Source organism: Paramacrobiotus metropolitanus, unplaced genomic scaffold (genome assembly GCF_019649055.1).
Source record: "Paramacrobiotus metropolitanus isolate TYO unplaced genomic scaffold, Prichtersi_v1.0 Parri_scaffold0000082, whole genome shotgun sequence".
Classification (NCBI taxonomy): Eukaryota; Metazoa; Tardigrada; class Eutardigrada; order Parachela; family Macrobiotidae; genus Paramacrobiotus; species Paramacrobiotus metropolitanus.
Window position 1 is genome coordinate 43,567 of NW_026570302.1, and position 20,270 is coordinate 63,836.

The 20,270-nt window shown below is 46.6% G+C and overlaps 2 protein-coding genes across 4 annotated transcripts; both read right to left on the reverse strand.

Moving 5' to 3' along the window:
* Window positions 1-200: 200 nt before the first annotated feature.
* On the reverse strand, window positions 201-20,108 carry LOC129595746 (uncharacterized). 2 transcript variants are annotated; one of them, XM_055492848.1, is made up of 6 exons: window positions 19,970-20,108; window positions 18,917-19,852; window positions 4,265-4,382; window positions 2,028-2,810; window positions 1,459-1,679; window positions 201-1,313 (listed from the first exon to the last, which is right to left on the reverse strand). In XM_055492848.1, the coding sequence occupies exons 2-4, from the start codon at window positions 19,617-19,619 to the stop codon at window positions 2,120-2,122; spliced, it is 1,512 nt and encodes a 503-aa protein (XP_055348823.1). In that variant the 5' UTR covers window positions 19,620-19,852; window positions 19,970-20,108; the 3' UTR covers window positions 201-1,313; window positions 1,459-1,679; window positions 2,028-2,119. The 2 variants fall into 2 exon arrangements, with proteins under 2 accessions (XP_055348823.1, XP_055348824.1); XM_055492849.1 differs by lacking the exon at window positions 1,459-1,679 and having other exon boundaries at window positions 18,917-20,108.
* Window positions 4,534-18,569, reverse strand: LOC129595745 (uncharacterized). 2 transcript variants are annotated; one of them, XM_055492847.1, is made up of 6 exons: window positions 17,805-18,569; window positions 7,657-8,033; window positions 7,369-7,530; window positions 7,117-7,299; window positions 5,665-6,913; window positions 4,534-5,598 (listed from the first exon to the last, which is right to left on the reverse strand). In XM_055492847.1, exons 2-6 carry the CDS (start codon window positions 8,026-8,028, stop codon window positions 5,012-5,014), a joined length of 2,553 nt encoding a protein of 850 aa, XP_055348822.1. In that variant the 5' UTR covers window positions 8,029-8,033; window positions 17,805-18,569; the 3' UTR covers window positions 4,534-5,011. The 2 variants fall into 2 exon arrangements, with proteins under 2 accessions (XP_055348822.1, XP_055348821.1); XM_055492846.1 differs by having other exon boundaries at window positions 4,534-6,913.
* Window positions 20,109-20,270: the final 162 nt, after the last annotated feature.

Here is a 20,270-nt window from a genome sequence, read left to right on the forward strand (position 1 = left end):
TTATGACGTTATTCGTTAGTCAAAGACCAAAGGTGCAACAACTGCACCTGCTTCATACAAAAATCTCAGGCCGAAACAAAGATTTCGATCATTAACACAGGGCCGCCCATATGGGAAATGCATTTGCTATTCATTGCTCCTGATATTCTATCAATTCAAGCTATATTAAACAGTAAACTGCAATTTACCAGAACGCAGCTATATCATGCAGGTAATAATAGGTGTGTTGGTCGCTTTTTGCTTGGTCGATTTGACTGTCTCGGAGTTGGATTACTCCGCCGAGTCATCCGAAGACCAGGAGACACGGACATTCGAGCCTATACCCACAGGAGATGTCGTGCAGGGTTCGTCACTGAATTCAGCCAACACTCTACCGATCAGCGTGGTCAGCCTCACCAATGCGGACGGCAGCTTCGTGTTGTTGTGTCCACGTGGAGACGACGATGATACAGTCTTCACGGAGCAGTACTGTCGGCGGACATACCAAATCGGCCGATGCATCGGCTCGCCGGCAAAATGTCATTGCTTGCTTTCGTAATTTGTACTGATAGTCCCATAAATAACAGCTTTCCAGTGTCTGGAGACTAAGAAAGTAGATGCCCAGTTTTAACGCATACTGCGCAAACAAACGCTCCTCTCGGATTCCGTGCTGCGATCTGCGGGAATTGGATGCGCTTCTGTTGCATATGAGTAGTTTTTGGTATGAACTGCAGACCGTCGGGTCGATTCGTTGCTTTTGTTCCTGACTTCCCTACTGCTACGTTGTAGTGCTGCGGTGTTTCCTAATTAATAGAACCGGATAAAATAATAAGCGTCGAAGATTATTCTACTTCGACGACAACGCGCGGGAGACTTATAATTAAATTCGCAGGCAGGTTTTCGTTAGCGAATTTATTTTTAAACCTTCATGAACTAATCTGATCGGAGACTGATTAACTCGCAACTAAAAGATCAATCAATGTTTTAGCTACTTTCATCAGTTACAAAATTACGCATACATTTACTTTGCAGCCTGCCGTACAACGAAAAATTGTAACCAAACTACAGGAAAACAGGTAAAAAACCGGAATGTTTTCGCAAAGTCAACACAACACCAACGCCGTAACACGCAATGGCACTATCCGACTGAACCTTCGTCAACGCTGCCCTTTTCGCCATCGTCCTAGCCGTAATAGTCTTGCTCTTCGTCGTCATCCAGGTAGCATCCGTTAAGGGCGGCAAAGGTCAAGTTGTTCAGCGTGGACACATCCAGGTGACGCAGATCCAGCGTCTCCCATCGCCGGGCATCGTCACCGGGTCTCAGACTGTTGAACCTGAGTAAACAACAAACAATTTCCGCTGCACCGTTTTCCCAACAATTGCAGATTATTCTACTTCGACGCTTCCCGCATCCCGGACATTCCCACAATATTGACGCAGTAGGCGTTAGTATGCCTGTACTTTGTACGTACGATTTACCTGTTTTTATCTAAAGCTTCTAACAGCTAATTCCATCAGAAATCTGCTCGTGTTGATTAGCCTCAGTCCTGGTCTTGATTTTTGCAAATCTGTATGCAATGTGTGCAGATCCGATGGTGTTGGCTGGAGAGTCTGTATGCAGTGTGTGTATCTTCAGATTATGATTAAAGGTTATGAGATCTGAGTGTCGACCTTCTTGTGGCGAACGTAGAAGTGTGTACCTGCAGGAAGTCACATAAGAATCTGGATAATAACATCACCAGATATTGGTTGTGAGCGTAGGAGTATATCACCGTTCTGAACAGAGATTCCCACTCTACCGACTGAGTTCGGTTGGTCATCTAGTACGGGAGTCGTAGTGCGACTTCCACATAGCATGTCAGTACGGATTCGCGTAGCGTACACGGTATTCTTCCCGTTGTGCCATATGACCAAAACCTTATGCAATTTTCTAATGTGGAACAACACAGAGAATACCCTGCCTATGGTGTCCGGAACGCGAACTCATACTGTGAAAGTGTTCGGAATGCGGAAAACGATGAACGAGCAAAGGAGCCATGCATCCTTACAGCTGGAGAAACTTGCGAACGCCGGCCCATTCGTCATCGGCCACCGTACCCGCCCATCGCGAAAACAGATCCGTGACCTTCTGGCGGACATCCTAACTAACAGCGGGACAGCTGTCGTTAGCCGCGGCCAGAAAGCATCGGCGCTGTTCAGTGGCGGCGTCCTGGCGGCGGAAGCGCAGGAACGGAATGGTCACGCCCACATCGTTGGCGGTAGCCACCCTCGAGCCGGTGCTCAAGGAGTCCGGTAAGAGATCCTCGTCGGTGCGGGAGGACATCCGCCTCCACGTGGAACAGATGATGGACTGCGACGCCGGATAGTTTATCAGGACCAGCTGGTCGCATACGCCCATCACGGCGGACACCGCGCGCACGGTGTACTGATCGTCGGCGATATTGACGGCCTCATTGTCGTCGCTTTCGGCTTCGATGACCAGAAACTGACCCCCTGCATCTGCAGTCATCACAGCTTTGTACCGCACCACGATCAAGGACAAGCGAATTCGCTTGATATCCAGTACCGTTGTGACTGTCTTCATTTTCTCTTCCAGTCCGATGAACCATCGGGGGTGACGCAGAACTTCGTCGCGGTCATCCATCAGCACCAGCGCTGTCGTTTTCCGGGTGACGGCGCGGTCCAGCATGGTTAGGAGTGTGTAGCGGCGGGAACAGAACTCGATGACGTAATCGTGAGCATAGGGCCGCTGCGGCCACATCTGAACGTTGTCCAGAATGACGATGTGCTCCCCGTATATCCGCACCATCTCTCTCCATAACGTACAAACCCTGGTTACAAACAGAAAAAGTTAGATCGCCGCTACTAAATTACTGCTACTAAATTCTACGTAAATTAATCAATTGACTTATTTATAATTACTTAAATTTAATTAGTTATTATTAATAATTTAGTTATTTTACTTAATCAATATTTTAGTAATTAATAATTTAAATTAAGGCAATGATATCCCTTTAACTGGTACCCATTTCAACCCGTTATCTATAGGCACCCCTTTCGCACCCACTCAAAGATCAGAGGCACCTCTTCTCGATTAATTAATACCTTCACCCCGTCGCGTGCCAAAGCTACAGGCACCCCCTTATTAGCAAGGCTTCTTTAGTTACCCATGCAGACCATGCTTTACGGACGCGAAACGCGTGATGTGAACATACAGTTTCCGGTTGTGCAGCGATAGTTTCCCGGCACGAATCAATGCGGCCAATGGTCTGCACTTGGCAGTGTGAAATTGTGGAACAGCACACGCACAGAGAACGCAATATTCACCAAAGCCACCCACCCAATGTGCACGGCTAGCACTTATCAGAGGTTCATAAACTAAAATCTTGTGGACATGCCCAGAATGCGGGGGACGCATGACGCAGACCAGCGATCAAGCACACCGCCCAGAAGGGCGATATTGTCGTGCGCGTGGAAGATGCCATGCGCAATCGATCAGCCAAACGATCGATCCACTGATGGCCGATCAGCCAAACAGGCTCACTGTCGGATGGAGTGCGGGTAGTACAGTACAAGTCGGATGATGAGCACGTAAAGGTACAGCTAATGCATATCGTATTGAGCTCGATGTTAGCGCTTACTGTTAGCACGATAACCACTGCACCACCTTTACCACAATATGTGGAAATGCACTCCGCAGTTGGATTATCCGTTACTACACCGACCGTTTTCTAGACATCTTCCACCAGGCAATTACGATTATACGAGTACTCATTAAAATTTAAGGCGTCCGCCAAGCTACGGTGCAACCAGCCAGCCAAACGCATGTTAAGGCATTTAACAATGTAGCATGGGCCCATGGCGTAGTTTAAAGTTGTTTGGCGTTACCCATGAATTTACATTTTTCGCTCATTATCCGGACCGGCTTGTACTAGTACACCTTCTTATGCCTGACCAAGTCATGTCAGGAAAACAAATCTAAAAAGAAATCTTTGTGAACCAAAAAACTGTCGAAAAATCTTTGACAGTCCTCTGGGGGAAAAAAACTTAAAACGGGTGCCTATAGACTGCGGAAAAGGGGGGGTGCGAGAATTACCTTATAGAAAAGGAGTGCCTATAGTAAACGGGAACGGAAGGGGTGCCTATAGTCTCACCCTTAAATTAATTCAGATAAATTCACTACTAAAAAATCGTCTCTATACGGAATATCCAACGTCGCACAGGCAGTTCACGAATGCATTCAGACGAGAAGTTAATGCATTTACAACAGTGCTGATGAACTTGCCGGGAAAAACGTCGCTGACTGTCCACATCGACACCGGTTAGGATCAACGCGAGGATCGGAATCCATAAATCCTTAATGGACAATTCTTCCACACCTGGTGAGCATTCACCGGAAGGATCTTAAAACAAGGAGAATTATCATTAGTACAGCAACTACACTACAGTAATACAGAGAATTGTGCGCACATGACAGAATAATAATTGTTACCGTAAAGCAAACATGTGAAAGTGGCCTGCAGCTGCCACACAGAAATGTGCCTCTACGCGGCCACTACCAAAATGATCTTTATTGTGAAATGAAAAGGAACAATAAAGGCACAATGCCCGAACAAATGCACTCTATCCCGGAAGGGAAATACGACGGCAAAAACCACCACAAAGGCGATACTGGAACAAATCTGGAATTTATTCCAGATTTGGAAGCGTGCAAAAAACCAACTGAAAAAGGCAACACGATCGAACACGGCGGAATCGGTGCTGCCCTAAACGCCCCAACGTAACCACACTATCCTGGGCGGTGGCACCGATCGCCTAGCATGCCACGGGGCGGAACGGCCGAGGCCCCCCGAGGCTGCCACAAATCGCAAAACAAAACAGTGAGCAACATATGAGCAAAATGCGACCGAATCGGCGGCATATACTATGGTTAACAATCACAAAAATTCAGAAAAAATAGCGGAAATTATGAGATCCATTCCAACATGATGCGTTCCATTCCGGAGGCTTGCTTTATCCTCCAATGACGACTTTATTCAGCAGCTTCATCCGCACTCGCATCCGGCAGCATGTCAACGTCAGCGTCAGCGCCGGTAGTGTCAGGAGCGGTTTCGGCTGCGGCGACTGCGTTCAAAGCATCGCCAAGTACCTCAGAAAGTGCTGGTCGCACCGGCAACTCTTCCACTGTCTCGTGGAAAACATCGGCTTCATCGCCCTGCGGCGCAATCGGCTTTTCTGGCGATCTACCCGTCCAAGCAGGTAATCGTTCCGGATTTTCATATCGAATATAAAACATATATTCGGGATCGGTCATCTGTCTCAACGTCTTCTTTCTCAACTCAACGAGCATGGTTTCCACATACTCATTGGACGACGGCTCAACATGATCTTGATACGACTGTGTCGTAACATAAAAGTCGCGTTCGGCTTTATTCATACGGGACAACGGCAATTTCGCAAGTTCCTTCTCGTCGAAGGTCTCACGGGTCGGCGGGTACACAAGCACTGTCTCTACTTGTGTCGGCTGCGTAGTAACTGCTGATTGTTGTTCAACATTAGCTGCAACAATCGGTTCGGCTGGCGCGGGAACAGTCGGCAATTGCTGTTTCCGCACATGATCTACAACATTCGGCTCGTCATTAATTTTATTGCCATTATTGGCCGGCAATCGCAAAGTATTTTTACCTTGCTTATCGGTATTCGTACCAGATGATTTCACAGTCGTTGTATTCAACGACGACGGCGCAGACGAAAACTTCGCCATTGGCAAATTCGGCTTTACCACGGGAATAATAATCGGCTGTGTAAGGGGAGGAAGCTTGACAGGCTGTTTCCCGCCCATCACTCCCAACTGCGGCGATGCAGGATCACCTGCCGACTGTTTATTCCGATTATTTCGGAATTTCTGTTCCGGCTGTACAGTTTTGCTTCCTGTAGGAGCATCTGGCGAATCGGGCAAAGGGCGCTTTTTATATAGCTGGCCCTTGTCAAACTGCGTCTTGCGATCGCCGTATCGTTTCATACGGATATTGATATCGTCATAAAAACGATCGACTTGATCAGTATCCATTTCGACGTGACCGGCAGCAGCCAGGGTGTCTTTCAGCACCTGTGCTTCCTGCTGCTCAGTAAGCGGCTTCCCTAGCATTTCGATTAAATCCTTTAACAAGGCGTACTCGGCTCGTTCTTTACTTTGGTAGATCGCCTTGTGGGCGCTATGACTACCAAGTAATGCGGCAGCGATACTCATAGCGGCGAATTTCAATCCCGTATTGTAGGGAATCGGCGTCCAATCGATATTGCGCTCATTTAATTCCTGATTCAGGTAGTGAGCGATTTTACAGAAGAAAAAGAATTTTGCAGGGTCGGCTTGTGGCAGTACATACTGCATAAGGAATTTCTCGGTTACTGAATCTCCGTAAATCTTAAATTGAGAAATGATCTCAATGTCAACGGCGGTAATCGGCGTGTACAAGTGCTTTTTATCGAGCACTGTACGAAGATTATTACGGCGGCTCGACGCGTACGTAGTTATTTCCAACGAACGCGATAAATCGACAGTAGAATAATCGAACTCCATCATTCGATCTCTTAATCCTATCTTCCCCAAAAATGCCGCGGCATTCTGAATCATATTCTTCAGATGCAACATTTCCGGGCCATTCGTCTTCGCGATATCGGCAACAGTAGCCAGCTTATGTAAATAAATACCAAGATCGCTGGTATACTGAGTTACATCGCGCAGAATCCTATTAGGATCGATGGTCGGCTGGCGTGGTCGTCGAACACCACGCTTATCGCGAGAATTACTCTCACGCGGCGACGGTTGCTGAGATTCAGCCGGCTGATCATTCTGTGGTTTACTCGGCTCGTTGCGCTGCTGATAGCCAGCAGAACGGATATTCGACTGGTTTCCACGCTGTCTGCCACGTTTCTGCAAATCAGCGGACTTTTTAGTATCATACATCGACAAGTCTCTCCCGGCAACCACTATATTCTTGCCAGAATGGAGTGATTTTCAGACGGCTCTAACGTATATTCAATACGGTGTCGAGCACCAAACACAGATCGGCTACTGTCCGTAGAAGACGGCTCTTTAATCGACGTATTAGAGTCGTCGATAGACAAACTACCTACTTGTTTCGACAGTCCGACACGCGCGTCTGGTTGTACACGCGACGTGCTGGGTTGCGGTTCGAGTTTACGCTGCTGTGATGCAGCTCGGCTGGGATACTGCTGTTGTGCAGTATTTCCTCGGTACCCACGCTCATGCAGCCATGGATCAGAAGTCCCTGCACTGCTAGCACTACTCGGCGCCTGCTGTAAAAGCAGTGTATTAAACGGCTGTGTTATACATAATCGACGAGCAGGAATTATTAGACTATTTACCTGTTCGTTCTGCTGTCGGTAATACTGATATTGCGGCTGGTTAAAAGCCACATCGGCTTGCTGCTGGTACTGCGCATATTGCGCCGGCTGCTGGTACTGTTGATACTGCATCTGTGGATACTGCAGCATCTGCGACTGGTTGACGGGATTCACGGGATATCCCTGCGGCATATTTTCATTTAAATTTAAAACGTCTATTTCCCATTGACTGGGAATATTACGATTTAATGGGATACATTCCCAATCACTTAAAGAATAAGTATCAGTTTCAGAATCAGAATTATGTACCTGATTCATCGGCATCTGCACTTGTGCAGGATAACTGATCGGCAACTGCATTGGCGCAGCGTAACTAGGCTGCGACGGCAAATCGGCAGGCAGTGGCATATCACACCACTGTGGTTCACGTGCGGCTATTAGCTTCCGGGCTGCATCGTTCATCCTGATACGCAGCCAAGGTTTGGTCTGGAATACCGGCTCAAAATGCGTCTCACCCAATGTGACGTACGCATCCAAGTTGCAGTTGAGGACTTCGTTAACCAGGCGGCTCACGACGGTGTCCTTCTCCTGCTCGCTGTACAGCTTGTCTCCAAAGAGACAATCGGCGCACTTTCGGCGGTTAGTGTTATAACGGCAGCGATAACACTGCGTCGGCTCCATGTTATCTACAATGATTTACACGGTTAATTTACCATTTTTACGGCTACTTATCGCTATTTTAATTCGACTAATCGGCATCATATCAATTAAATAAAGAACGACGAGGTACGGACCACAATTTAGCGGGGGAATAATGAACGGCTATTAAATAACTAACCATCTTAATAGATAATTAATTATCGACTAATTTTACAGAAATAATATCGGTTATTAATCGGCTGTTAATTCTAGTATTAAATTATCGGCGTGACGGTCCGGGCGCATCCGCTGGATTAATTCGCCAAGTGATGCCCCGTTCCGGATCATTAACGGAAATTATACGCGGGTTGAATACCAACTCCGACACGGCTAATTCAACATAGTGATCAACGCGATTTCCCATTTCGGGACGAACCGTGCGAATATATTGCACTATTTCGTCGACAGTTGATCCCAATGGATCATTAATTTCGGCTATGGTACGGATCACCACTTCCTGCCATTGAGTGGCATCAAAAAGCGGGTAGTCTTGCAAAAACGATACATTCGGCGCTATGGTATAATATACCATCATCACCTACAACACAGTAAGCCCGGTGAATTGTACGGCATATTAATTACATGAATAATTCGAAAATTAATTCAGTAATTAATCGACAATTATTCAACGGCAATAATCACTATTAATTCATAAGTCAATAGTGAAAATTCTCCAGATTGGAGCGGCTAGTAAATATTTCGACAAGCGGTATGGACCACACAATTAGTGGGGATTTATTCGGCGAGAGGTATGGACCTCATGATAGTGGGGATATAATCGGCAATTATCGTACATGTACGTATCCGTTTTTATTACGGCGTACATGTAATTTCAATTTAGTCGACTTTTTCTTAATATTTTTACGGCTAATAGTTTCGGCAACCTCGCTTTCGGGTTCCCAGTGATCATCGTCATTGACGACTTCAACATTATCTTCGACGGTATTATTTGTAGCTTCAACGGCTTCTACGGTATCGGCTGGAATGAACGGTTCAGCATTCACATTTAACCCATTTTCGGCAGATTTCGGCAAAGAGATCGTAGTAGTTATTCCTTTACGATCCTCTTCGGTTGTATTAAAACGTTTGAGACGCTCGCAATTGACGATGCGAGTTTCTCCCGGCTTATCTTTATTTTCGATTTCAACGGCATTGGTATACGGGAAGCCAGTAACTTCCCATCTACCTCCGAATTTATCTCGAAAAGATTCGGTTTCACCCTTCTTCTTCTCTCGCTTTAGAAGAACTAGTTCACCGATCTGATAATCGTCTTCTCGACGTTTCTTATTAAAACGTTCGGCCGTTTTAATAAATTCCTCTCTCATGTAGATTTCGGCTAGCTCATGCGCTCGCGCTAAATTATGGCGAAATTCGTCCATGTATTCAGCTATCGACGCATGTTCGGCTGGTATATTGGTCTTAGTGACCGTATCGGCTGGAATAACTTGTTCACGCCCGTACAACATATAGTACGGCGACATATGAATAGTTTTATTCTGAACTCGGTTCTTAGCGGCTATTACGAACGGGAGAATGGTATCCCAATTCTTTTCCCGTCCATCGGCGGCATACATTGCCAACGAATCGGCAATTGTTTGCATTTGGCGTTCGACTAAGCCTCTACCAATTGGATGGTAGGCAGCACCAAAGTGATGCTGAATCTTTAAGCGATGGTTAATCGCCTCAAGAAGCTTATTGTGGAAATGTGTTCCACGATCGGTATTTAGGATATGCGGCGTACCGTACGGTAGAAATACGTCGTGAATCAGGAAACTAGCGACAGTTTCCTTTTTCGCATTAGGAATCGGCTTAGCTATTACGAACTTAGTCAATTCGTCAATAGCGACGGCTATATATGTATTACCTCTTGGGGTAATCGGCAAAGGTCCTTTTAAGTCCACTTGCACTCGGAACCACGGGGCTCCGATAGCTATCTGTTGTAGCTTACCCGGCGGTGCCTTCCGTTCGGTTTTACGGTGTTGGCACAAATAACAATTGCGTACGTACTTATCGATGTCGGCAACCATGCCGTCCCAATAATAACGAAGCGCAATTGCCTGATACGTCTTTAGTGGACCCAAATGTCCACTAGCCGGTGTATCGTGCATAGCATGCATTATATCGACACGCATATGCTTCGGCACGACGAACCGTCGATCAAGGCGGCCGTCCTTTTCGGTTAATCGGTATAAAACGCCGTTCCATAACTCGAAGTATGGATCGCGTTTAATTAAGTGAGTACTTTCGGCTCGGCCCTCTAGGGCATGAATTCGCTTTTCGACTACAGGATCCTTTTCCTGTTCGGCTCGATAATACTTAAAATTATCTTCGTCTTCATCGTGTTCGGCTGGGTCGGTGATAGTGACGACTCGAATGGTCGGAGTACTAAACTTCCGATCTTTCATGTCATCCCAGTCATCATCGTCGGCGGTCTCGACCGGTGGTCCGACTGGATGACGGCTTAAAGCATCAGCATTGTCGCATTGTTTGCCCGGCCGATATTGAATAGTCATCTTGTGACTACTCAACTGAAGTGCCCACCGGGTAAGGCGCCCGTTCAAGCCTTCTTTTCTCGACACAGAGCGTAACAAATTTGTTAACGCCTGATGATCGGTTTGCACATAGAAATGTGAATATTCGATAAAGTGTCGGAACTTACGGCATGCAAATACTACAGCCATACATTCCAATTCGGTGATCGGATATTTACGTTCGGCATCGGTTAAGAGTTTGCTAGCGTAAACGATGGGATGACCATCCTGATGTAGGATAGCTCCTATTCCTATCGTACTAGCATCGCACTCGATAACTGTCGGCTTATTTGGGTCAAATTTGACCAAAACCGGCGCATTAATCAATGCATTTTTCAAATCGACAAATTCGGCATCATGTTCGGCTGTCCATTTATTCTTAACATCGATCTCACCCTTTAGTAAGCCATACATGGCTCGGGTTCGGCTAGCGAAGTCCTTGACGAACTTACGGTAGTAATTACATAAACCGAGGAAAGATCGAAGATCTTTCTCAGTTTGCGGCTTCGGATATTGTTGAATCGCGGAGATTTTCTCCGGATCGGTTTTGATTCCGGCTTTAGACACTATGTGTCCAAGGAAGTGCAACTCGGTTTCACCGACATGGCACTTGCTCGGCTTAAGCGTGAAGCCGACCTTAACAAGGCATTCACACATTAGTCGGATTTTACGAATCAAATCGTCGAAATCCTTGGCGGCTACAATGATATCGTCTAAGTACGCAAAGATGTTCTCATTGCGTACCCCTACAAGAGCCTTATTCATGGTCTCTTGGAATGTTGCCGGCCCATTACACACGCCGAAAGGCATGCGTAAAAATTCGAAAAGACCGTCCTGCGTGATGAACGCAGTCTTTTCAATCGAGTCTTCGGCCATTTGTATCTGCCAGAACCCGGCATTACAATCGACGCCTACATAATATTCATTATCGGCTACGGATTGAAGCAATTCATCCGGTGACGGCAAAGGGTAGTTATTCTTTTTCGTTGCGTCGTTCAACTTTATATAGTTGACGCAGAAACGCGTGCCGATAGTACCGTCTGGATTCTTCTTAGAAGCCAGCACAACTGGGAAACACCAGTTGCTATTTGATCGGCGAATAATACCTTTTTCGAGCATTTCTTTAACATGCTCTTCAATTATCTCCCGACCTCGCCAAGAGGTACGGTGCGGCTTACATTTTATCGGCGGGGAATCACCCGTATCGATATGGTGCTTTACAATTGTAACGTCACCAAAAGGTCGGCGTTTAGTAGCAAATAGATCGGGATACTCAAGGAATACTTCCTTGATCTTCGCTATTTGTTCGGCTGTCAGCTTAGAATTAATCTTAAGCGCATCAACGGCTTCTCGGATTTCTTGTTGTTCTTCCGGCGTTCGTTCGGCTAATTTAACGGAATTAATACAGATCTCATCATCTTCTATCTCTTCGTACGGTTCGAGATACCCGATGAATTGACCTTTCTTGATCGACTTTCGGCTATTATGGAAATTGAACAATCCCAGTTCAAATTTCCCATTAGCGGGTCTTACGACACCTTCGATCGGCTTAATATGCCTCTCCATGTAAACATGTGGGCTCGGCAAGAACATAAACTTATCGGTCGAAAATTCTTCGGTTGGGTCGAATCGTGCTACTACTGCAGCCATATTTATACCAGGATTGATTAGAATTTTATCGGTAGCGAACACCTTAATCGATTGGAGGCGTGGGCTACGAGAAGTAGATTCAATAGTAGGCGACTCAGAAAATTCCCAAGTCTTATCAATAGCTGTGGGGTCAGTTGACTGATCAGGTTCAGCTGACTCCCTATTAATCGGCGTAGATTCAGTATTAACTACCGGCTCTACATTTGCAATGATTAGATTAGACGCGTCAAAGGATTGAATACTGGATAGAGTTTCGTTTAGGTCTGGTACTTTATTAGCTACAGTATCGGCATGATTCGGCTCGTTTGATTCGACATTCGCATTATTACGTGCGACATCGTCGTTCGGTTGCAATCTACATTCTATAGTCGGCTCGTCTTTATTAAACTCCATCACGGACGCCATTGGGTGAAAATGTGCCCGAGGCGCTCGGTTAGCTTTAGTTATGCCTTCCGTTTCGGGAGGCATATTATTCGGCTTATATTTCGGCTTTAATCGGTAGGGCAGCTTGACAGCTGACTCGGGTTTTAGTTGAATCATGCCTTCTAAATCGGCTCGTAAAACATATGGTACATTAAATTTGAAGTACTCAAATGCTTCCTTCAACTTCTCTTGTTTCTCTAACATCAAGAGATACTCGGCTGTGAAGGCAGAATCTAGGTTATTCGCAATTTGTTCGGCTTCCTTAGGACTAATGCCTGAAATCGGCGTACTGTCGTCTCCTAAGACAAGAATATCTTGTCGGGTTTTATGGAACAATTTCGTCAGTTCTTGTACTTCGGATACAAAAACTTGATACTCTTGCCATAACTTAGCAAACGACTTTCTCGGCGGCGGTAGTTTAATTTTCCTTTTGCTCGTGGTTTTTGCCACGGGTATCGGAACAATTTCGGCTTTAGGGGTCGGCTCTTTAGGAATATCAATAGCATTAATAGTTGGTTCCGATGCCACGGGTATCGGAACAATTTGTTCAATAGTATTCGGCTTTATAGATTCAACAACAGTTGGTTCGACTACAATAGTGTGGATCCTACGGATCCATTGTAATTCGTTATTACGGACACCATAGTTGGCACCGGCCAAGAAGTCCTGACCTAATAGCACTTTAGTGTCGTCGACAGTCGGCTTAACATAGAAAGAATGGTTGATTAGTTCACCAAATACTTTTACAGGTACCGTGCAGTAGTGGGTTACTAAAAATCCGCACATACCACCGATTCCTCTAATGTTTAGTGGCTTAACTAACGGTAGTTTCTCTAGTTTTAATTCGTCGACGAACTCATTCGAGATGAGTGACGTCTCGGCTCCAGTATCGATCATAACCATAACGGTTGTGCCTACAATGCGTGCCCACACCATTAACGGTGGCGCCCGCTTCGGCTCTTTAGTTGAATCGACTTTAGAATCATCAATATTGATTTCGTTAATAATCGGCTCGTTTAGTTCGGTCGGTTCGGTGATTCGGATACCACTAATAGTTATTATTTCAGTAGTATCCGGCATTTCACCAGGCAACCGGGGAGTACTGCCGGAAGTTACTCCCCGTTGTCGTTTTCCTGGCTACTTGCTGCTGTCGCATATTCATTTTGGTTCGGCGGCGGTGAACGTGACGTCGGCCTTGGACCGATCGGTCGGCCTTGGCCTTGGACACGCGGCTGTGAATTATTACGGGAACGGCTGCCATTAGGCGTGCTCGTTCCACTACCGGTTTGACTTCGGCTCCGGAAATCCCGGGCGTATCGGCGGCCTCCGGTTACCGGGTCGTGGTACGACAAATAGATTGGGTTTTCGGCTCGGGGCACGTCTTTAAACTGACAAGCCTCAAAGTAGTGCCCGCAGACATCGCACTGCTGGCAGTACTCGACTACTCGGCCATTTCTCATTTCCTTCTCCAACCGTGGAGCCCGGTTAGTATTCTCGGGAATACGTCCGGCATTCTCGGCCCACAGCTGGGAACGGTTCGACTGTTGATTATTGTTGTTATTGCCGGCTGGCCTAACATTACTGTTATTAGCATTACTTGCCGGCCTAATATTACCAGTATCGTTGCCATTATTGGCTGGTCGGTTTGGTCGGCGATTCCCCCCATTAATGGGGCGCGGCGGGCTAGCAGCCGCTGTCGCATAACTCGCCGGCTTCGGCTGGGTCTGTACCGTTCGAACGGTCACAGAGTCGGCATCTTGGTTCTTACGTTTACTGCCGACCGGAATCACATACTTTTCGGGATTACTCGCCGTCAAGTAGCGAATCTTCTCTAAAAATTCTTCCGGCGTACGAGGATCCATGCCCTCGATTTTGTCATGCAAAGTTGCATGCGGCTTAATGCCCTTCATTAGAAAGGTCACGAATTGATCCGGCGTACCGGCATACCCGGCCTTATCTCTCAGCGTCATCATCGCCTGAAAGAAACTCTCAAGCGATTCCTGACCTGGTCGGTACATTCGGTTCGTGAGTTCGGACAACGCATTTACAGAGCGTCTGGTATCTCCGAACCGCGCAACCAATTGGTTACGCCACTCCCGGTACGTAGTCGGCTTATTTGGGGACGTGAGCAGGCCGTTGTACCAGATAACCGCCTCATCCTTCAGGCAGTAGGCCAGTTCGGCTATCTTACGCTCATCGCTTACCCATCGGTTTTCTTTTGCGGCTTGCTCGAACTTGATAAGGAAACTATCAATATCTTCCTTACTGCCATTATACGACGGCCTAGGAACTGGCTGTCGTATGGCATCGGCTAGATCGGCTTTCCTTAATGGACTATTGGTTCGACTTGTTCGTTTACTTAGCTTACGCAGTTCTTCCCGCAGGGCTTCACAAATTGCCTCTGCCTCCTTATGGGAAACCTGCTGTCGGCTGATATGTTCTACTGTCGGGGCCGGCTCCATGCGGGAGTGCATGGTTTCGGGCTGGCCAGCGCGCATTCGCGTAGGCGGCCGTTCTTCATAATCGATCTGGTTTTCGGCGGCAGCTATCATCTGCTGGTGCGTTGCCAACAGGCGGTTGTACTTTTCGGCTAATATATTAAATTCCGACCGGTATCTCTCACTCGACTCTTGCAGCATAGAGATCGAAGCGAGTCGGTCGTTCGACTCTGTACTCAACTTCCCGTTCTCTTGTATAGCTTGGAGATACTGATTACGGAAGTTGGTCGACGAATCTTTTTCGGATTTTAATTCGGCTTTTAGCTGTTTAATTATATTATCTCGTTCGACGACTTTGGCTCCAAGCCCTACAGCGGCCTTATTCGCCTGATTATGGGCGCCTTTAGCAGTCCGTAACTGCTCGTTTAAATTATCTTGATCGGCTGTCATATCGCAAATCGTTTTATTACGCTTTGCGATAAGCTGTTCGGCTTTCTCAAGTCGAACCCTGAGATCCGAAACTTGATTTTGCAGTTCTACTACTGTATCAGTAGCCTGCATTAAAAGGCTCATACGCGGCCCTTTTTCTCCTGTTGGTTGCATCGGCGGAATTTTTAAAACCGGCGTCAGGTCCTTCCCTAAAACCTTATCAATAAGGCTCGGGCTGGAGTGTGCCTTCGGTATCAACGGTACTACCGTTGTCGGCTCATCATCGTCTTCGTCCGAAGAGTCGACCGACTCCTTGGACGCTGGTTCGCTAATATTGATCAGCGATACCGACGATTCGGTCGACGTTGTCGACGCTGTTACGCTGTCGACTCGTTCGACACTCGGTTGTGTCTCTACTTCGATCATAGCCTCGTTTAGGTCTTTAGGGACCATCGGCGAGGCCGGCTGTTCTACCGCTTCAGGTACCGGTAGATCGGCTAATGGTGCTCTTTTCGGCTTTCTTTTATTGGTTTGCAGTACTTGATGTACTACTTCCTCACCACCGGCTACTATTTGTTTTGCTTTCCCGCGGGTAACATTGCGGGCTGCGTTATCATTAATTTCTGTATCTTTCGGCTGATTTCGAATTAATCGATCGGCTGTTCGTAAGAGATTATTAGCGAACTGTTTCGCTTTATTTACTGGTGTTCGCTCCATATCGGCGATATTATTGAAATACAACCGGTAATTATGACGATTATACTCTAATAACTGATACGGCAAATTTAGAGGTAACTCACTTTCAACTTCCCACGAATGGGTCGGCGAAAAATCGACCAAGTCACGAAACGATGTTCGATTTAAATGAAAAGAGTGTAAGCGGTAAATCGCGGCAGTCGTTATTGTAATTAATACTTGATGACACTATTGACACCCTATACTTCCGACTGGTACAACCGGCACTCCATAGATCTCAATATTTCAGTTATTGAAATAATTCAATAAGTGAACGGCGATTAATCAAGTCAATAGTAATTATAGACTAATTACTCGGCAGTTTTCGGCTTTTGCATTCAATCAGTCTCCAGTAGGGAGGCTGATGAACCTTCTACACTATCCGGCTAATCGGGCCTAGATGGCCTTTGAAATTTCGAGATTAAATCTACAATGTAGATTCGGCTAATACAGTGGAAATATGGGTTATTAAATCCCAAAATTTTCACTGGAATTGTTGAAAGTAAGTTTAATGATTCATTTAAATTATCATCACAATTTCAACGGTTAATCAACTAATGTACGACTTACAGCTTTTCTGTAATATCGATTTCAAAACTACACGGTGATCGCTCGGCTTTGATTACAGTAGGTACTGTAATGTCGGTGTGCAGACTACGGAAATTACCGTTCGACACGGGAAGGTGAACTTCCGTGATTCGGTAGTTTTATTGACGATATTTTACGGATAAATTCTTGCGAATTTATCCCGACAATAAGTATATTTCGGCTTTAATTATTGAGGCGAAAATTACAGATAAACTGTAATTCCGGTTGTACAAAACGAATAACATCCGTTGTATAGCATGGGAATACAGTTTCCATGTTTTCGACAAGGAAATACGGCGTAATTCCTTCGATAAATTCTCGCGAATTTATCTCAATAATTATCGAAAACAATTCATAAAAATCGAGGCGATCGGCTACAGCTTTAGCTGAATTTCGACATTAATTTCCTAATGGAAATTGACGGCAATATCGCTTTTTGCGATTAAATTGAATGAAAACGGTAACTCTGTATTTCGGCAAGAATTTTCGGAAATTTACAACCTTCCTTGCGGAAAAATTGTACGGCTAAATAGGTCTGAAGACCTAATCGATTTCTGCAATAAAGCAGAGCGGCCTACTGTGGCAGAGTCCACGAAGAACTCACCACAACACGGTAGAAAACGGCGATTTAAGTACAGTAGCTTTTAGGGCTACGGTACACGGCAATATTTAAATAAATTCTAGAGCATGCGCCTCTAGAATTACACGGTAAAATTCTAGAAAGATTCTAGATTTTCGGTGGTCGAAGACAACGATAAAATATGAAAATAACGTGATTAAATCGGCCGTAAAATGTCGACACATTCACGGCTTACGGCGGCTAAATACAGTAGCTTTCAACAGCTCCCGTTCGACGATAAAATTGTAAAACTCTAGAGGAAACCTCTAGAGTTATCGGCAAAACGTTCTAGAAGAATTCTAGAATTTTTTCGGCAGATAGTTTGCTATTGCAAACACGGCTTACCTGCACTGACACGACGTGACGAGTACGGCGCGGTGCTTTCGGTGCTTGCTTGCTTTCCGACTGTCGTCCGGAACGCAGGATCTCGAATCCGCTTTGCTGCTCCCTCACGGATGAATGCCCACGGTCTGGTCGTTCGTCCGGTGTGCGGGGATGTCAGCTATCGGTTGATGACGTAGGGAAATCAGCTCCGGTCCTCCGCGATGTGTCGGTTGACGTGGCTGATGCTTTCGGGTTTTTGGTACGGCTCAACTCCACACTGCGCTGTAGCGAGAGCGTGGAATCCGTTTGACCGTACAGGAAAATCGGCAAGTGCGCGCAGTTAATGACGCACACACGGTGGCAATTTTAAATTAAATTAAAATTATCGGCTAAATGCGGCGCGCAAGGCAAAATGCCTGCTGACCGTAACGAAAATCAATCAGTCAGTACAGGATTACGGGGATCGAACTTGCATCTCCACCATGAAAGTGGCCTGCAGCTGCCACACAGAAATGTGCCTCTACGCGGCCACTACCAAAATGATCTTTATTGTGAAATGAAAAGGAACAATAAAGGCACAATGCCCGAACAAATGCACTCTATCCCGGAAGGGAAATACGACGGCAAAAACCACCACAAAGGCGATACTGGAACAAATCTGGAATTTATTCCAGATTTGGAAGCGTGCAAAAAACCAACTGAAAAAGGCAACACGATCGAACACGGCGGAATCGGTGCTGCCCTAAACGCCCCAACGTAACCACACTATCCTGGGCGGTGGCACCGATCGCCTAGCACATGGATGCTTAGAACTGAAATACCGCACTCCAAAGCTTTTCTAAAAGAATTATTAAGTCTGGCGGTTGTTAGAGGAATGCTGCTGCTATTTTGAGAGCACTTAATGCGCGCGAGCCAAGATTTTGAAGAACACTAACGATTTTGGTTGTTCTTCAACGTTTAAGTTGTCGATTATTTTACCTAAGTAGCGTTTTTCATCCCCGCCTTTTTGTTTATGAGAACAGGGCCATTGCCAAATAAATCACAGCTGATTATAATAATTACAGTAAAGTAAGTAATTAAACTAAGTACTAATTTGCCATACATCTTTCAAATTAGGCCAATCGTGCACTGACCGTATTCTAGCTGCCTCGGTACGGCGCCGATGCCATCCACTGGAACTGGATGCTGGCGGAGATAACGGTCGCAGGCCTTCTGGAGAGCTTCCTCAGTCCAAGACATCCGGCGCCCGGTTGCCGCATTGTGTAGCTCCAGACAGACGAACGTTATAGTGTCCGCTCCCGCTCGCACAAACACACGTGGAGATACATCGACACCTTGATACTCCAGGTGGTCCTCCCCCGCAACGGGTGCCGGGAACGCGGGAACGGCGTAGAACGGCGTGGCACCACCGTGCACCCGCCTCCAAGGCGAACTACCCATCAGACGCTCAGCACTGCCCAGACGGAACTGGCATGCCCGGCCCACGAAGACCGGTAGATGATCGACATCGCGAATCAGGCCTTCGGCAGGAACGGGGATCACGTGCTTCGTGTATGTCAAACCATCCGTGCGTTCAAAAAAACTCTGTCCATCATCCAGCACGGGCAGGCAGTCAACGAACAGACTCCTTTCCACGAAGAAACAGTCCTCCGGGTTTTTATCATCCAGGCATACAGCCAGGTACACGCCCAAGTGCGCCAAGCCGCTGGCAGGACGGAAGACCAGCGGTCCACCCGGGCGCTCCCGGAGGGCTACCTGCACGACGGTATGGACGTATGGCTCCACAGTATTATAGCGGGGCCGGGAGTGATGCGGCCAGACGCGGCTGGAAGGCATCCATTCGGCCGCCACGGTGCTGGCGTCGAAATCAACGAGGAAATCCGGACCGCGGACGTCCTGCACGTATCGATCCCAGCCACCATTGGCCACCGTCGCGCTGCACCAGCACCGTGTTGCCGTAGTTGATCTCCCGTGCACCCGACCACATCTCGCGGAAGAAGCGTGGTGCTGCGTTCATGGTGCTTACCAACATATACGCGACATCAGGAACGTGCAATGATCTATAGCAGCTGATAGCATGCTGACAGTGAGTAAGTACTGTACGACTTACTCGATGCGATGCAGCTGTGCAAAATCAGCAGAATTTCTAGAAAAAAATAAAAGTTTTACATGCAGCGATCTTACACCGGTACGGTATGGGGATCTACACTATAAGCAAAATGACAGCTTCACTCTTCAGTCTTTACGAAAACAACCAGCTGTCAGACTAAAATTCACAAAGTCTTTGTGACTTTGTGAATTTTAGTCTTTTTTTGGATGACAAAGTTTCCAGTTTCTGATCACCGCCAATCGCGATTAAACAGACTGTGCACCGGCCTATTCGCAGTGCGCACCATTTGCGATTACGGCGACCGCCCCGAGCTGTGTGCTGCTTATGCGTACCCGTATCGTTCCTTTTGCGATTTTGTTCGTTCGGTTACAAATTTT

What these genes read in the sequence shown, in the direction of transcription:
- LOC129595745 (XM_055492846.1), bottom strand. Translation starts at nt 8,028, where the DNA reads ATGGAGCCGACGCAGTGTTATCGCTGCCGTTATAACACTAACCGCCGA. An exon ending in TGCAGATGCCGATGAATCAG is followed by an intron (nt 7,531 to 7,656) that starts GTACATAATTCT and finishes AATATGCCGCAG; the next exon opens with GGATATCCCGTGAATCCCGT. An exon ending in ACCGACAGCAGAACGAACAG is followed by an intron (nt 7,300 to 7,368) that starts GTAAATAGTCTA and finishes CTGCTTTTACAG; the next exon opens with CAGGCGCCGAGTAGTGCTAG.
- LOC129595746 (XM_055492848.1), bottom strand. Translation starts at nt 19,619, where the DNA reads ATGCCTTCCAGCCGCGTCTGGCCGCATCACTCCCGGCCCCGCTATAAT. An exon ending in ACCGAGGCAGCTAGAATACG is followed by an intron (nt 4,383 to 18,916) that starts GTCAGTGCACGA and finishes CCTTGTTTTAAG; the next exon opens with ATCCTTCCGGTGAATGCTCA. An exon ending in AGTCAGCGACGTTTTTCCCG is followed by an intron (nt 2,811 to 4,264) that starts GCAAGTTCATCA and finishes GTTTGTAACCAG; the next exon opens with GGTTTGTACGTTATGGAGAG.